The 16,005-nt window shown below is 42.8% G+C and overlaps 1 protein-coding gene across 9 annotated transcripts in view; it reads left to right on the top strand.

The window, feature by feature from the left end:
* Positions 1-1,867: 1,867 nt before the first annotated feature.
* Fife (regulating synaptic membrane exocytosis protein fife) overlaps positions 1,868-16,005 on the top strand; it is a 58,210-nt gene continuing 44,072 nt past the window's right edge. For 3 of the 9 annotated variants that reach the window (XR_013008991.1, XM_076423726.1, XM_076423725.1), the window contains exons 1-6: positions 3,110-3,837; positions 11,483-11,880; positions 13,151-13,268; positions 13,721-13,802; positions 13,976-14,117; positions 14,414-14,668. Coding sequence is in view for 6 of the 9 variants with exons in the window: in XM_076423726.1 (XP_076279841.1) it covers positions 11,845-11,880; positions 13,151-13,268; positions 13,721-13,802; positions 13,976-14,117; positions 14,414-14,668 (633 nt within the window). In the remaining 3 variants the exon portion in view is untranslated. Of the gene's footprint in view, positions 2,018-2,782; positions 3,068-3,109; positions 3,838-7,212; positions 7,428-11,482; positions 11,881-13,150; positions 13,269-13,720; positions 13,803-13,975; positions 14,118-14,413; positions 14,669-16,005 lie in introns of those variants that run through there. The other 6 variants (XR_013008992.1, XR_013008993.1, XM_076423723.1 and 3 more) reach the window with 4 other exon arrangements.

The raw sequence follows: 16,005 nt of genomic DNA, 5'->3' as shown, positions 1-16,005 counted from the left end.
CTCTCTTTCTAATTGATGTGTCGACACAGAGCGCTATGGACCCCGGCTAATGCTCTCTCTCTCACTCTTTGAACCGCGCGCCGCCATTGTGGGCTTCAACTCGCCCATAAGACGGCGCAGTCTATCTCTATATGTCTATGGTTCAATCAGACTGTCATTCCTGATTGACCGTGTAGGGGCCGCTTTACAGTGTAATCTTCACAGTGAAGACTTCACTCCACTTCACTCTTCGTACTTCATACCACTGATATATACAGGGTGTCCCAAAATTTGTGAAAATCCCGGAAGGGGGTGGTTCCTGAGACCATTCCAAGCGACATTTTCCTTTGCAAAAATTTTATCCGTGGCTTTGTTTAGGAGTTATTAACGAAAAACACGGACCAATCAGAGCGCGACCCAGAGGCGAGTTGCCACAGTCCGCCCGGCGCGCCAAATGTCTATTGGCCGACTGTGGCAACTCGCGTCTAGGTCGCGCTCTGATTGGTCCGTGTTTTTCGTTAATAACTCCTAAACAAAGCCGCGGATAAAATTTTTGCAAAGGAAAATGTCGCTTAGAATGGTCTCAGGAACCACCCCGTTTCGGGATTTTCACGAATTTTGGGACACCCTGTATACTGTATGTATAAGGTATATACTATAGTATATACTATACTCTCTGCTATATACATACAGGGTGTCCCAAAATTCGTGAAAATCCCGAAAGAGGGTGGTTCCTGAGACCATTTCAAGCGACATTTTCCTTTGCAAAAATGTTATCCGCGGCTTTGTTTAGGAGTTATTAACGAAAAACACGGACCAATCAGAGCGCGATCTAGACGCGAGTTGTCACAGTCGGCCCGGCGCGCAAACTGTCTATTGGCCGACTGTGGCAACTCGCGTCTAGATCGCGCCCTGATTGGTCCGTGTTTTTCGTTAATAACTCCTAAACAAAGCCGCGGATAACATTTTTGCAAAGGAAAATGTCGCTTGAAATGGTCTCAGGAATCACCCCCTTTCGGGATTTTCACGAATTTTGGGACACCCTGTATATCAGTGCTTCGTACTGCTTCGTACCCACCACTCGCGCACGCGCATGCGCGTCCAAAACAATAACGTATATCTATATTATGATGACGAAAATGATGACGAGGTAGTGGAAGTGGAGCCCTGGGGCAGTTATAGTTCCCACAGTCACTGTATACTGTATATTGGCGGGAAAGTACCGATACTTTACGCATTTTACGGGGTGTTCAAGATACCCCATTTTATGCCGCGCATGCGCGAGAAATCTTGCACAATATCTCACCACTCTTCGTAAATACCTCGCAAATTGTCCGTTGTCTTCGCTCGCAGCCAATGATTAGGCCGTGACGTCACTCACACACGTTAGCCAATCATTCGGCTAGAACCGAAAGTGCAAGTGAAACGACCCAATCGGACGGCTTGCTGCCGTATTCTTTTCGAATTCCTACCAGGAGACAACTTGTGAGACACGGAGAATACGTGTTTTACGTTGTACATTGTACAGGTTGTACTCTGTTGTACTCTTCGACCTTAGACCATTGTCACTGACGAGATACTATTAAAGACTGCCAGCCCCTGTGCTATCCAGCGAGCCCGGTAACCGGGCGCAACGGGCGCGGGGATAACGTGAAAGTTACAGTGATCTGATATACCATAGCGCTAAAAGTTCCACAATCGACGAGATATTCGCACCGACGAGATACTATTCGTCGGTGCCATTGTTAACAGATATCTCGTCGGTGGTTTTGTGTCGCACTGAAATACCGACATCGCTAAAAACCAGCCGATTTCTTACGCCCTCTACGCTGAAGAACAATAAATTTTGGGGGGAACTAGATCCACGAGACCGATAAAACTCTGACCAAATAAAAATTATTACAAATGAGTGATACACACAGCACATCATCCTGGATCAGATATAGAAAAAACTGTTGCGTGTATCAACTACTTGTACAGAGTCGATCGATATACCGTAGAGAAGAGACTAGTACGGTCCATCTATTCTTCGAATGCAGTAAGTTTGTATTTTCGACTATATTTTATAGATAACTATAACAAGCAACACCGCTGAAGAAACTATTGCGCTCGTTGTTTTTTACGATAGTTTCACCTTTTGTTCTTAACCCCTTCGCCTACAATATCGCGTGAGAGACGTAATACGTCGATCGGGCCAAACGTAAACAACACGCGTAAGAGACGTGTTATTTACGTCGTTCGGGTTACACGCGACAAACTAGAAGTACCGAACTAGTGAAAATGACTGGAAACAAAAAAACAAACAGCCGAACCGAAAATGGCTCGACGTGTAACCGACCTTGTTGTTGTTTACGACACGCGTTCTCGAATCGTAAGACAAGGGGTTAATCAAATTCTGAAATGTTCGCATTTCTGCGATCATTCCAACAGAAGGTAATTTCGAAGGAAGCGTCTGAAATTTTGGAAGTTTGATTTACAAAGGATTTCATCGAATTCCTGATTCGCCTCTGACTCGTATAATAATAGGTTTACGGGAGTGCGTTGAATCTATTTCAAGTTAAAAACATTTTTAAGTAGCTTTCGATACCGTTGTTCCACGCTCATCGATCCCTGGTTCATTAGCGCTGACGCGCGTAAAAAAAGTTGCGTAAAACGCGAACAAAGTGCGTCAACGAAACCACGAGAGGTTTCCAAGGATACTTTTGTTGTTTGGTGGACGATCTTTTACCCTTTTACCCTTTCACCTTTTTACCCTTTTACCCTTTCACCCTTTCACTGTTTTACTCTTTTATCCTTGTTCCAGCTCGAAACGGAGAACGGGCTTGCGCCTTGAGCTGCTCCGCTTGCAAACGAAAAGAATAAGCGCGGAGCAAAGGAAAGAGCTGAGAAGATGTCGCATCTTCTCGACTTCGATATCGAGTTCGAGTTCGGTGTCGAAGTGATGCGTGACGTCTGAAGAGGGGTGACGGAGGAACGGTGGAAAAGGTTGAATCGTTGAAGAAGCGTAAAGGACGATGTTAACAATAGGGCACAGCAACGACGACGAATAAGCCTCGAGAAGAAGGACGAAGATAGGGACGATAGGCTGGTAGGGTAGAGTAGGCGAGCTTTTTGGCGGACACGCTCGGCGGCGGGGGCAGCGATAGGGAAATGGTGCGGAGAGAGGGGGTGATATAAGGAGCGCCAGGGAGGACCGGTCAGAGAGAAAGAGAGAGATAGAGAACGAGGGTGAATCGGGGTGAACCGGGGAGCACTGGGGAGAACCGGGAGAGACAGGAGAGCCGGGAGAAATGGGTGTCGGGGGGTGGTGGCGGGTGGCTTGCTTGGTGGGAGAAACAGGAGACCCGGGCAGTGCAAGTCGGGCAACCTGCCTGACGATATCGTCGTTTTGGGTGTCGCGATCTCCATTAAAATTGCTCGTTCGTGGCGAATTTTCTTTCGAGCGTTACTTTTCATTTAGTTTTACATGCGTATGTTTTTGTTTTTCAGCCACGCAGAGACGCGTACGGGTACATTTTCCACGTGAAAACATAATAATTGCATGTACGGTACGCGCGTCATCGCCTCACGAAACATATGTGTTTAGAAGACGGACTCAGTCGTCGTGAAACAGGAAACCGAAAAGAATTTAATAGTCGCTGGATGCGCGGGTGTATCGCTGTGTACGTTCGCTGAAATACGAGCACGTGTATCAATTCGAAGGGGCAGCTGAATACGAACGCACGACAGCACGACAGCACGGGAGCACGAGAGCACGAGATCGCGAGAACACGATAGCACGGGAGCACGAGAGTCGGGAAAAACGTACGCACTTGCCCGCCTGACGCGTCGAGTGCTTTCGCAGCGTTCAAGTAACAGGTTGGTCATTCGGACTTCTCTCTTCGCATGTAACTTAAACCTGCTTTCGCGCGCTTCCTACCGACCTATCGAATCGGTCGTCTCGACTGTCTCGATCTCCACCGATACCGATCGCGAGACACATTTATCAATATCTTGATGTGCTTCGAAACAATATACTAGAGCGACAATGAATCGCGATGAAAATCTGTTTAGTAATTATCAGATTCATTTTTTCTCCTCGATCCGGTTTCGTCGAAAATATCCCGAATATCACAGTTTCGTGTTCGATAGATCAGGAATGCAGACATCTTCGAAACGATCGCATTATATTCTGTGGAATGTGGTTTGCCGTGGAAACCGAGCCACGCATATGCAACGTGATTTCGAGATGGATTCGATACCGTTTTAATCGACCAATTTCCGTCCTTATTTCCTCGCGATTCCCAGGAACGTTCCATTCTGTGCCCGATCTCCTCTTCTCGAACGTGCTTCGTACATTATCGTTGCTTTTACCTCGCTGCATCCACGATAGATCGACTCGAGGAAAAATTGATGGAACTTCTGCCGTCACCGATAATTATTCGGCCTGTCCGTGGAAAAGCGTTTCGTTCGATGTTTATCGCGCAACGAGGTTTCGTTTATAATCGATTTTCGAAAACTGGTTTTATTTAGCTGATTTGTAATTTTGGTATTGATTCGGCTTGTTGCGCGTTCTCTCGTTATCGATGCTGTATCACACTCGGAAACATTCCGATTTGTCGAGATTCCGCGATTCATTTTTTGTTTGTAGTTAGAAGTAGTAGCTATTACCCCTATTACTAGACGGCGGATTTTGTGCACTTATGACAAGAATAAGTAGACACCATTTGAAACAGTAAAAACATTGGAACAATTTAGTATTTACTATTTTCAATCTATTGAGATAAATTTCCATTTCACTCCAGTTTGTTGCAATTCAGGTAGACATTTTTATTTTATATAAAAATCCGCTGTACCGCCGACGAGTATACAATCCGAAATGAAAACGATCGATAGTAAACGGAAGTAAAAGATTCGTTCTGGAAACAACGCGCACGTTATTGGGTTAGTTTACAAATAGCTGGATCTCGATTTATCCTCGATTTATCTCGAAGAGACCTTGACCCGAGGTCCACCACTGTGCTAAGCCTCCCAGACGTCTAATTCCCGGTGGCCGTCCAGTTTCGATACTCCCTCCTTTTCATTACTGTGGCCAATTGGGTTCTATAGCTTCGGCCAGTCCGCGCAAACAGTATCGCCGTTGCTCCCAGCCTCTAATCCGCTGGCTAGTTGTATCGCTTTGCACCAGCACGATGGGTCGTATCGAACATCTGTTTCTTTTCTTTCCTGTTGCATCTCTCTTGTTTTCCTTCGTTTTCTCTTTGTTTCCTGAAACAATACGCACAGAATGCACTAAATTGATGTGTCGATGGTTCAGTTTAGAGTATGTAGCGAGTATCTCTCTGAATTGTGTTGACACGTAGGGACGTTTTCAATGGAATGCAAAGTGCTACTCTTCTGCAACAATATCGGATCGATCGATCGAATTTTCAACTATCTTAGAGCTGACAGACGGAACCGATTGACATACGTATATCGTATTCGACATACATATACAGTACAATATGCGTATTAGTTATATTAATATTTTTTCATCGAATTGTTCCATCGAATGAAGAAATGGTAACAGAGACAGTTTTGTACGGTAGAACAGAATACAGTATATATTATACACATGTACATGTACGATGTCTATAATATAAAGTAATATGGTAATAGAAAGCGGAAGCGAAAGCGAAAGTGTGGACGCGAGTTGCAAGTCTACAGTTCGTTTAATTTTCAAGATGTTATCGCGACTCGCAACGCTAACAACGCGAGCAGCGTGAGAGTCACGCGAGATTGCTTCGGCCTTCGACGAACCTGCGAAAGGGACACCTTTTGCGACCATAACTTTTCAATGAGTTAAGCAAACATCACCAACGATTCATGAGTCACGAGTCACAACTCACCACCGCTCAGCAAACACGTGAATTCACCCGTACTGGCTACAGCTTATCAAACACGAATCGGACCTTCGACCCTTATTAAATACCTCCGTTCGTACCTAACCCAGATTGGATTGGGTCGGATCGGGTCAGATCGGATAGGATCTTTTCTATCATTTTTTATGATAGCCTTATCTCCTGCCTTTCTCTGTAGAATTGCCGTTCGATTTCTTCCATACGGTTTTTTGTAGAACAAACGGCGCTCGTTCTTTCGCTTGTACATGCCATATACAAGTAAGTATGTACACACCTCAGTTTTAATTAGACAGCGGATCTTTATGCAAAATAAATAGAAATAGAAATTCATTTTCTTTCTTAATATGTCTAGTAGGTTGAAAATAATGCAGTAGTTCTAATATTTCTTCTGTCTTAAATTGCACCTATTCATTTTTGTCATAAATGTATAAAGATCATTTATTAGTCTTGTTACTCGTTGCTCGTTGCTCGTTGTACGTTACGCGTCCAAGATCTGTCTGTCGCCGTATTCGTGTTCCATCTCGCCGGTGATATACTTACTCGACCATTTGAATTATCGATGGAAAGCCTGGGAAAGTACTTCATGTTTATTTCGAGCTCGACCGGTCCGATTATTTCGTTCGATTCGAATCGATTCGGTTTCCGAAACGTCGCGAACGCGTGGCCGATTCGAAGGAACGCGCAACTACGAAATTCTAATATAGCGGAGACTTGAAATCCGATCGATATTCGCTGCTGTTGGAACTTCATCAAAATATACTACCGTTTGATTTCTCTTTGAAATATTTTGTCAAAGTCTCTTAACTACCTATTGTAACGGTTACGCGCAGGAAGAATTATTTAAATAATTTTACATTTTGCGTAAAACGTCCCCTGATGACGGTCCCGACCTATGAATAATTTATCGCTACTTGGAAGCTACGCGCTTCGCTTATACGAATCCATCGTCAAATTGAAAATTCCAAAGTGCGGAGCATCTCGCGTCGTTAGACTTTGATAGTCGATTTAAAAAGTGGACGAAACCTTTGTCGAATGGAACGTTTTCCCGTTCCTTGGCGTTTCGTCGTTGTTATTTTAAATTTACTGCAATATAGTATGAAATTGCGATATTATCGACAAATGCATCGAAGGAGTTTTCGAAAATACTTTTAGGATTTGGGTTTGGAAACAATCTGCAAGGTGCAGATCCCGGTAGGGGATTCTGATTGTGAGTTGCAGTACTCGGAGGATTAACCGAGTAAAATGCAAAAGAGGGACTACGAAGACGGAACGTGTCGAACGTGATTTTCGTACATTTTCTTTCGATCGATTATTTTCTCGAGAACCATTTCATTTCATTTTCATATCTCCATAGAAAACATTATTAGAATGCGAAGAAATGCGGGGAAACGCGGAGAAATGCAAACCTACGAAGAGCGAGAAAATTGTTCGGTGAGCCAAGGCAACGGCTAAAAAGCGAATCCAACTGCAGTGAATTATCGAACGAAATGGAGGATAATAGGATTGATGAAAGGGTGAACGTGGACAAAATAAACCGGACGTCGACGCGGACAACGGCTCGTAACGGATGTAAGCTTACAACGTTTTTCTGGTAAAGCTCTGCCCGGATAGAAAGGGGATGACGGGAAACTTGACTACACGCACTCGGCGTCGCCCTACCGATCAATAGCTACAGGTGGCAGCCATTTCCTAGCCAACCGCTGCTTCCACCCTCCCACCATAGCTCTCCGTTTCCCTTTAACTGTATCATTTGCTCCTTTTTCTCTTGCCGTTATCCTCCGTGTCCTCACTGTCCTCGCTTTCTCTAACCTTTGTCAGACCTTCCAGGCTTCCTTTGTAGCTCTATTTTTCTCAATGGAAATTTCATTTTGATTTGGTCTTTGATGTTTCTCCTCCCACGAACTGAAACGGAAACGAATTCGCGAACGGGATAAAAACAGAACGGCGCCAAAGTATTTACCGGTTTGAAAATGGCTCGTTTAATCTCGTAGCTAGACTGCGGATCTTTATGCAAAATAAAAAATGTTCGCATTGATTGCAAGACACCGGAGACGAATAAGAATTTCTTTCTTCTTTTGATTATTTTATTAACGTCAAACTTGTACACTGGTGACCTTAAATCTTTTTAAAAGGGGATCCAGTTGACAGGTTTGAATCTTGTCGAATCGCATCTGGATAGACAGCAAAGTTTTCGTTCTAGGTACCGGAACAATTACGCACGACATTGAAATTTTTGTCTCGTTTGTCTATCGCTTTAATTCTGTTCGATCGATTTCGAACAGGAAACCATGCTTTTTTATTCATATTAAATCAGAAGAATTCATATTTTCACATTCGAATTTCAGGCGATTCATAGACCGCGATAGCGGGGCGTATTACCATAATTATACGAATCAGTGGAGGGACGCGATATGCATTATTCATTTCAATTATCGGAACTTCTTTCGCTGTTAAATATTAATACAACGTTCTTTGCGTTTGCCAATTTGGATTGATGCATTTACGAGGGTCTGCCTGTACATTTAGGTCATTGTCATATTCGTATATTGCATCTTGTTAGGTGGTCGGTGCTTGTTCTACTTAGATTTTATTTAGCCGCATAGACATAGGTATGAAATTGAACATATTTTTTCCTTTTCTATGTTTCCCCTCGACCTTTCAATTACTGCCACCATCTGCTCCTGCTAGTATACTCAAGTCCAGCATACTGCTCTGCGAACATGGTCCTCGAAGAACCTTTTTCCTGTCCGAACAGACTCGGACGAGTCGTTACGCGACTCATAACCCCAATATGACGCGACATATTGATCTAACCGCATATATCGCGATCCATATCCTTCCTTGAGCTAACTAGAGCAGCCAGCGGGTCACTGGAACAAATCCTTCCTACTGAAACGAATATTACCGGTAAAATGAATACGCGTGCGCGTACACGCGTAATTGTATGAAAATTTTCCAAACGATGGAATAATCTATTATAGTACACTGTATTCAGGTCAGAGAATTCGTTACGGAGCAAACAGATTATCTCGGTTATTTTTCTAGTTGCAATAATCGAACATAATAAAGGATAACACTGTTGTTGAGTCGAAGTAATCTGGAAATAACAATGAAAATAAAGGGAAGACTAAAAACTTTACAGGGATATGTAGTACATAATACATAATAGATAGTGGTAGTAAAACATACATAGGTATAGTAATGTGTAGCAGCACGGTAACAGTAACAGGTTGCGCGGTCGCAACAAGTAGTAGAAGTTCGCGTTTGGTCAGCCGCCAATGGTAGTTTCGAAACACGATGATCTACTGAATAACCTACGACGCAAGACGCTTCGCGTAGCTCGAGTGTACTCGATAATTGAACAAATACACGCATGGGATACAGGATTCGTAGGTATTGTAGTTAGCTGCTGCGCGTTATACGCGACTTTCATCATTCTAATCGAGAATCGATCGGAGTATTGTGAAATCCATGACTCGTCGCGTGTTGAAAACAATGTAGCTTCTCCTCGAAATACTTTGTTTCTATTCCTTCGCGATTATTCTAATATATTGGGTTGTAACATAAGTTCGTAGAGGTTTTACTTTCGCTTTTGTTCTGAATCAATTTACCTATGATACTTTTTTAAAAAAATTGTGTACACCATTCTGAAGTGCTTTTTCCGGTCTTACAACCCAATACATTCTAGCTAATTTCTGCGAACGTAACACCTGTTCATACCCGAATTTGTTCTTGCTCGAACGATTTTATGCGGAGGGTGAAGAAATAGTCTTGCATCGTATCCTACGATAGTTTCGAGAATACTGATGGAAAAAGCGAATGCGGAATTCAGTCTCTTCGGTTGTAAAGCCACATTTGCCGAGTATTCGTCGGAATGTTCGATTCATTTAGAAAAGTGCTAGCACGAACGAACTACACGGGGGATTAGCGTAGTGTTTCCCGTTCGATATTGTAGTTGTTTTCGTTTGGAATACTTTGGAAGATACTTCTCGCTGTTCGGCCAAATCACATTTTTCTGTCAAATTTCTAGTAATAATGGTACAGCAAAGTCGCGATCTAGCTCCCTGAGGATCTCCACGATCACTGTCCCTTCGCCTACCCCTTCTACTGGGGACATCCCCGCGAGGGGCCAACCTTTGTTTGTTCGGCATCCTTTGTACTTTCGCAGCAGTCGACGCAGTCATACAAAAAGTAGTTTCCCTACACGATCTCTGTCCCTGCTCGGAATAGGCGATCAGAGCTAGATCGCGATTTTACTGTATTTCGAAAATCATTTTACTCTTACGAATGCGAGTGCATTACGTAATCCTGTATAAAGAAACGACTAATGATAAAACAATTACGAAGTGGATCCCGCAACGACCGCCGCGCGATGCTTTGAGAGGGTCGAATGTAAATAAAATGCGAAAACGAGGCTTGGCTTTTTCCAGACGAGGAAAGAAGCAGAATATACCCGGATACGGCATACGTGGGAGACGTGGAATTTGAAGCGCGAGTCTCATAATGGTCTGGCACATATTAGTTTATCTCGTAATGATGCCAACGAAGCGGTAGACACTCCCCTCCTAGTCCACTCCATTCCTTTGCTGCATTGCCGAGTGTGCTGCTTCAAGGAATTTCTTCCGAATGACCTCGACACAGGGGCAACCTGTCACTCGCGACTACTTCTTCGGATCGGTTAAATATAAGTCGATGAATAACAACGGGTGATGCAACCCACGACATTAACGCGTTCCGTGCAGAGCCGTTTCTGCTCGACAATTAAACAAACGTATGTGTAGGCTGCGGATCTTTAGGCACTTACGACAAAATTGAGTAGATGAATTCAAAATTGTTGGAAAATTTAAGAAATGGAAGATGTCAATATATAATTTTTTCCTTCATTAAAATCATTAAGGGAAGAAATAACATCCAATTTAGCTTCCATTTCTTGCAATGGATGCAGACAATTTTTATTTTGCATAGACATCCACAGTCTACTTATGTGCTTTCTTCTATACTGCATTTTTTATAATGCCTCATTCTTTTGGCGGAAATATCTGCGGTTGATGGGAATAACGCCGCATGTCACGTAATTTCACTTTCGAGGTATGTATTGCCGTTTAAAGTTTTGATCACTAATGTTTTCTGGTAAATTAATGGCAAGTCCTATGCTATGAAGCTCAACTAATGCATAAACTCAAATTTTTTGAAATTGTGACATGCGGCGTGTTTCCTGACAACCACAGATATATTCCGCAGTGTTAAACTTGTTATAAAATAGATGTTTTTAGCGCATTAAATGAATATGTCAGCGTGCACCACCATTGGTGGTACACTTTTAGTCGCCGTCGCTCTTAGTACGAACTTTGAAACATCGAACGCCGCTACGTTTAATGAAACATTTCCATACATTCTTGGAGATTGGTGATTTTTAAATAAGACGCACATCTTGAGAATTTGTTTCATCGATTAAAATAACGTGCAGCGGGTTTACGAGCAAGGCACAAAGGTACTTAGAAGGTACAAGTTGTGTTGCGGATTAAAATAACGTGCAACATACTAACAAACGTCGAAGACCAGACAGTTTCGTTTCACGATCCTACGACTCTATGATAAACACGACATTTTTAATAATGTTCCAGGTCTCGCTCCACCGTAGAATTTTTTCAAGCAACAGAGTTTCGATGTCACTTGGATACGCAGAGAAGAAGTTCGAAGTTGATGGGATCGCAAATGGGTTTCTGGCTAAAGAGTGAGCCGAGCGGCTCCTCCTGTGCGTTGGCGTTCAGCCGATTCATTCGGAAACTCTCTAGTTTTCGGTGCATCGAGAATACCGTTGCAATCTTATCGTCGAGTATCCGAACACTATCGACATCTGGCCCGATCCGATTCTGAGAACAAGTTTATGCCGGTTGCCGAGATCGGTGATCAGTACGCCGGACGAGGTGCAACAGGAAGCTAAGACTACTTTTTTTTCAACCTCAACCCCAACTTCAACTTCAAAATGTTGCGCGAGAACGTGGTGTCCTTTGTTAAAAAGGTAACTAGTTTTCACGGTTGTTTGTGCCTGGCTTTTCGTATGAAATGGAACTATGAGATGTACTAGTACGTATTGTATGCACGAGTTTGCTAAAAAGTTGTTACGAAACTTGAACGGAGCGGTTGTGTTTCCATTTAAGTCGACAGTGTCGTGCGTGAATCGTAAATTCTGAACTCTGAACAGACATGTTACAGCATGTCTGTCGTACGCGACGCTAGGGACCGTGACCAGAGAGATATTAATGGGTTAGACTCGTTTCCAGGATTGCAAGGGTGCGGGATGCGCCTTCTCGTTTCTCGATAATGCAAAGATGGGTTTTTTCATTAGTCAAAAACGCGAGATAAGAGATCAATCTAGGCCGCGCAGCTGTATGCTTCAGAATAATGCAAATTACGCCTTGTGAACGTAAAAATATGAACTTTGGGAGCTATCGCGGCCTAGATTGATCTTTTATCTAGCGCTTTTGACTACTGAAAAACCCCAACTTTACATCATCGAGAACCACCGCACCATTGTAGTTCTAGAAACGAGTACACATTAGTTGATGTCAAGGCAGTGACGGATCTAACAGCCCTGGGATACTATAGGACCCCAAATTTTAAATAAATTTATGAATTTTTAAATCAATTTATTTAATGTGTCATTGCATCAAATTTTTCATTACTTTTCTTTTTTGTTAATAAGTTTATGAGAGTTTCCTTGCAACTTCTATTTCTAACTTGAGTTTGAGAGCCCCGCAATTTTTACCGCTTATGGCTTCCACTTGACTTGAGCCGCCACCGTGTCAAGGTATGAGAGCAATCGTGTCAAGGCACGATTGAATTTTTCAGAGGATCTCGCAAAGACGCGCGATCATTTAGGTATTACTTTGAGATTAGACTGTTAACACATATATTTGTATATGTTATAGTCGCATCATGTGATCTATGTGTAGACTGCTCCGTGGATTTACCTATTATGAGATGTGGCGAAACAAAAACAAGACGCGTGTACCACTTTTTTCTCATTAGAGATTGTAAATTATAGATTATAGTTAATAGATTACAGATTATAGACGAATGTAGCTAAACTGTACATGCAATACAATACACGCTCCGTATTCGACTTATTTCGTATGAAAAGCTAACGCTTACTTTGATAATTAATCGGTAGATGAATAGAAATTGTTCGATAGCCCCCCGGGTCGCGGGTGTGCGCTTCTATGGAAAACTATATCGGATAGATCTGTGCGTTGTTCATCGAGTGGTCTATTTGTTTGTTTATTATTTAGATAATGCCGAACGCTGCGGCCCAACCAGATTCCGGAACAACCGGATCGGTTTTACCGGATGAAGGCAGCAACACCTTCAGGAAATGGAGGCAGCTGGGAGGCGATGTGATACGAGACGGTAAGTAGTTGACCTATTCTCAACGTCAATTGTATCAACGTTTCGTAGCAAAACGACGAATTTCATTTCTTCCTTTCATAGTCCTTTTTGAAAGGACGCTAGACGGTGTTATGCGCAATGGAAATTCGAAGAAAACAGCTGCTATCGACTGTATATAATGTGATTGCTTTTTCTCCTTTGCAAACAATTATTGATTAATGGGAAATATTTTTTATGTGTTTATCTTGTACGGCCTTTTTGTGTTTATAGAAGATTTACTGTACATATGTTCATATTTACTATTAGGTGGACCGGCAATAGACTTGTACCGCATCAATTAGTTTGAAATCAAGTACTTAGTTTAATGACTCGCGATTTACTTATGTCCTACGCGATTTATGCGACGAGAGTGTCGCGTACCCAAGATTTCGAGAATCAAGTCAAACTGGTCTTTCCCTTCCTTTTCGTTCTAGTGACAAAATTTGGTCCCGCGAAGGTTACATCCGCCGAAGAAAACCAGCCTAAGGAAGAAGCGTCTACGGAGGCGACGAAAACGTAAGTGTTTTGAAAACGTTTACAACAACAAGAAAAACAAATCGTAAACACAGGGAAATATAATTGTACTTTGATTTCTTTGAAACTCGAATTGTTCGACGCGTTGGAAAATATTGTTTCGCGTGAAACTGCGAGAGATCAAGGTTGAGCCAACTTGGACTCGAACGTTTCAGAAAGTCGAAAACCGGAGATGAGTGCAGGGTATGCCGCAAGTCCTTTGCACCCGAAGAAAACTCGCGGATTTGTTGCGAGTGTCAACAAAAAGTTTGCGACGATTGCGCCAGCTATTCGACGACAACGAATTCCGATGATCCGGTAAGACTTTCTCGCGTATTTCTCGGAATATTCAATTCCGCGTTAACTGCTCGAGAATAACTGGTTAAACGGTGATCGTTTATCTTTGCTTATTTTCTCTTTGGCTGAACAATACTTCGAAGTGATGGAACATTCTTTTCTACGATATATAGTAATAAAATAATCAAGAATAAATAAATCGGAAACGTTTACGAGCCGTTAACAAAGTTGGAAAGAGATGATCGTTCATTGAACAACTTTTTGATGAAGTTGCCACATTCGGAAGAATAAAATATTGAAAACAAAAACGTTTCCAGTCGTCGTGGCGATGCAGCATCTGTCGGCGGAAAATCGCGTCTCGAGACCAGCCGATCATGACGCAGGAATCAACGGACTCTCTGTTGGAGGTCCCGGTCTTGGAAGCCTTGCAGAGGAGACACAGCGACGCTAGACTCGGTTGTCAAAGCGGAAGTCAACTCGGTGGACTCGGTTCCGGACTGCTTCCGTCGAGAAGTCCGGAATGGAGAAGACATTCGGACGCGTCACCAGCCATTTTAAAAGAACTCGAGAAAGTGAGTACGTTATTCGAACGTGCTTGTCGAAAACTCGACGTCAGCGAAGTCTATCGAATAATCAATTATACTGAAAATCGTTGTTAAAAGTCTCAAGTTGTTAACAATCATGCTTTCATCGCTTTGATTGTATGTCAATGTCACAATGCCAATGTCAATGTTAATGCCAATACCAAGGGACACGTATGTATTATATAATGCTACGATACACGCGGATACTCGACACACCTGTTAGCGATAACTTAGATTCGCAACTGTTCGCGCAGTCAAAGTATTCAGACGTGATACTTTATCGACGGTTCCGGTCTAAGTGACGTGCGGTTCAAGATGAAACACAGTTTTCTTATCAGAAAATACGCATGCCTTCCCCAATTTTTTGAAAACAATCCCGATTCTTGATAGATAGGTTGCTTGATAGCTTGACAGCTTAACCTGTTGACTTTCACTCACCGCATCTGTCATAAACTTTCTCGTGCCGAGCGATATCTGGATGCTGGAATGCGCTCGTCTGCCGACGCTCATTGACAGATCTGCTTACAATTAGTCTCGTTCAGCCTCTCTGAAGACCGCACGCGGATTAAAAATTAACTTACCATGAATTTTGCAAAGATCGAGCCATCGACCCTCAATTTTCTTCGAAATCTCGTTGGTGCTAATTATCAAATACATCAAATACAGTATAGTAGGGCACAGGAAGAGTTAGGTTCCGGGCAAGAGGAAAATTTCACAAGAAATAATGCTTGTCAAGTTTTACAATTTTAAGAAGAGACTCTCTGGATCAGTTTCCTCCAATCGATAGCGTGCAGCGATTCTTCCTGACGTTGTTAAAGGAAGCTCGTGACGCAGGCAGGCAAATTACAACCGAACCCGAACTCGGAGATAATACCTTGCGACGAATTGATCGGGTATAAAACGGTATTGGAACACCGCTTCGCGTCGCGTCATTGCAATTGGGGCTCGAAATCTGAAAATTAGATCCCGCTATTCCGTTAAAGTCTGTCGCAATTTCCTCGATTACATCTTGAATTGGATCAGTCATTTGCTCGCTGGGTGCTTTTACCCTGGCTAATCGATCGAACAGTAGTTACGGCGAATGTCAATGCCAATTGATAAGGAGAATAAGATAAACAACGATGCAAATCGATCGATGAATCGGGTCGAATCATGATATCGATGTGCTTATGGATTGCAGGTATTTACGCTGTGTCACGTTGTCGAATCGCGGTCGTCGTCGTCTGTATATCGAATTAGTCAAATTGAACCGTATTATACCGTCCACGGTTATCTTTTGGCTACAATTACAAGGGTTTTTAACCCCTTGCCCTACGATTTATTTT

Source organism: Lasioglossum baleicum, chromosome 5, assembly GCF_051020765.1.
Source record: "Lasioglossum baleicum chromosome 5, iyLasBale1, whole genome shotgun sequence".
Taxonomy (NCBI): domain Eukaryota; kingdom Metazoa; phylum Arthropoda; class Insecta; order Hymenoptera; family Halictidae; genus Lasioglossum; species Lasioglossum baleicum.
The sequence above is the reverse complement of the archived record's forward strand: the minus strand, read 5'-3'. Positions and strand labels throughout refer to the sequence as shown.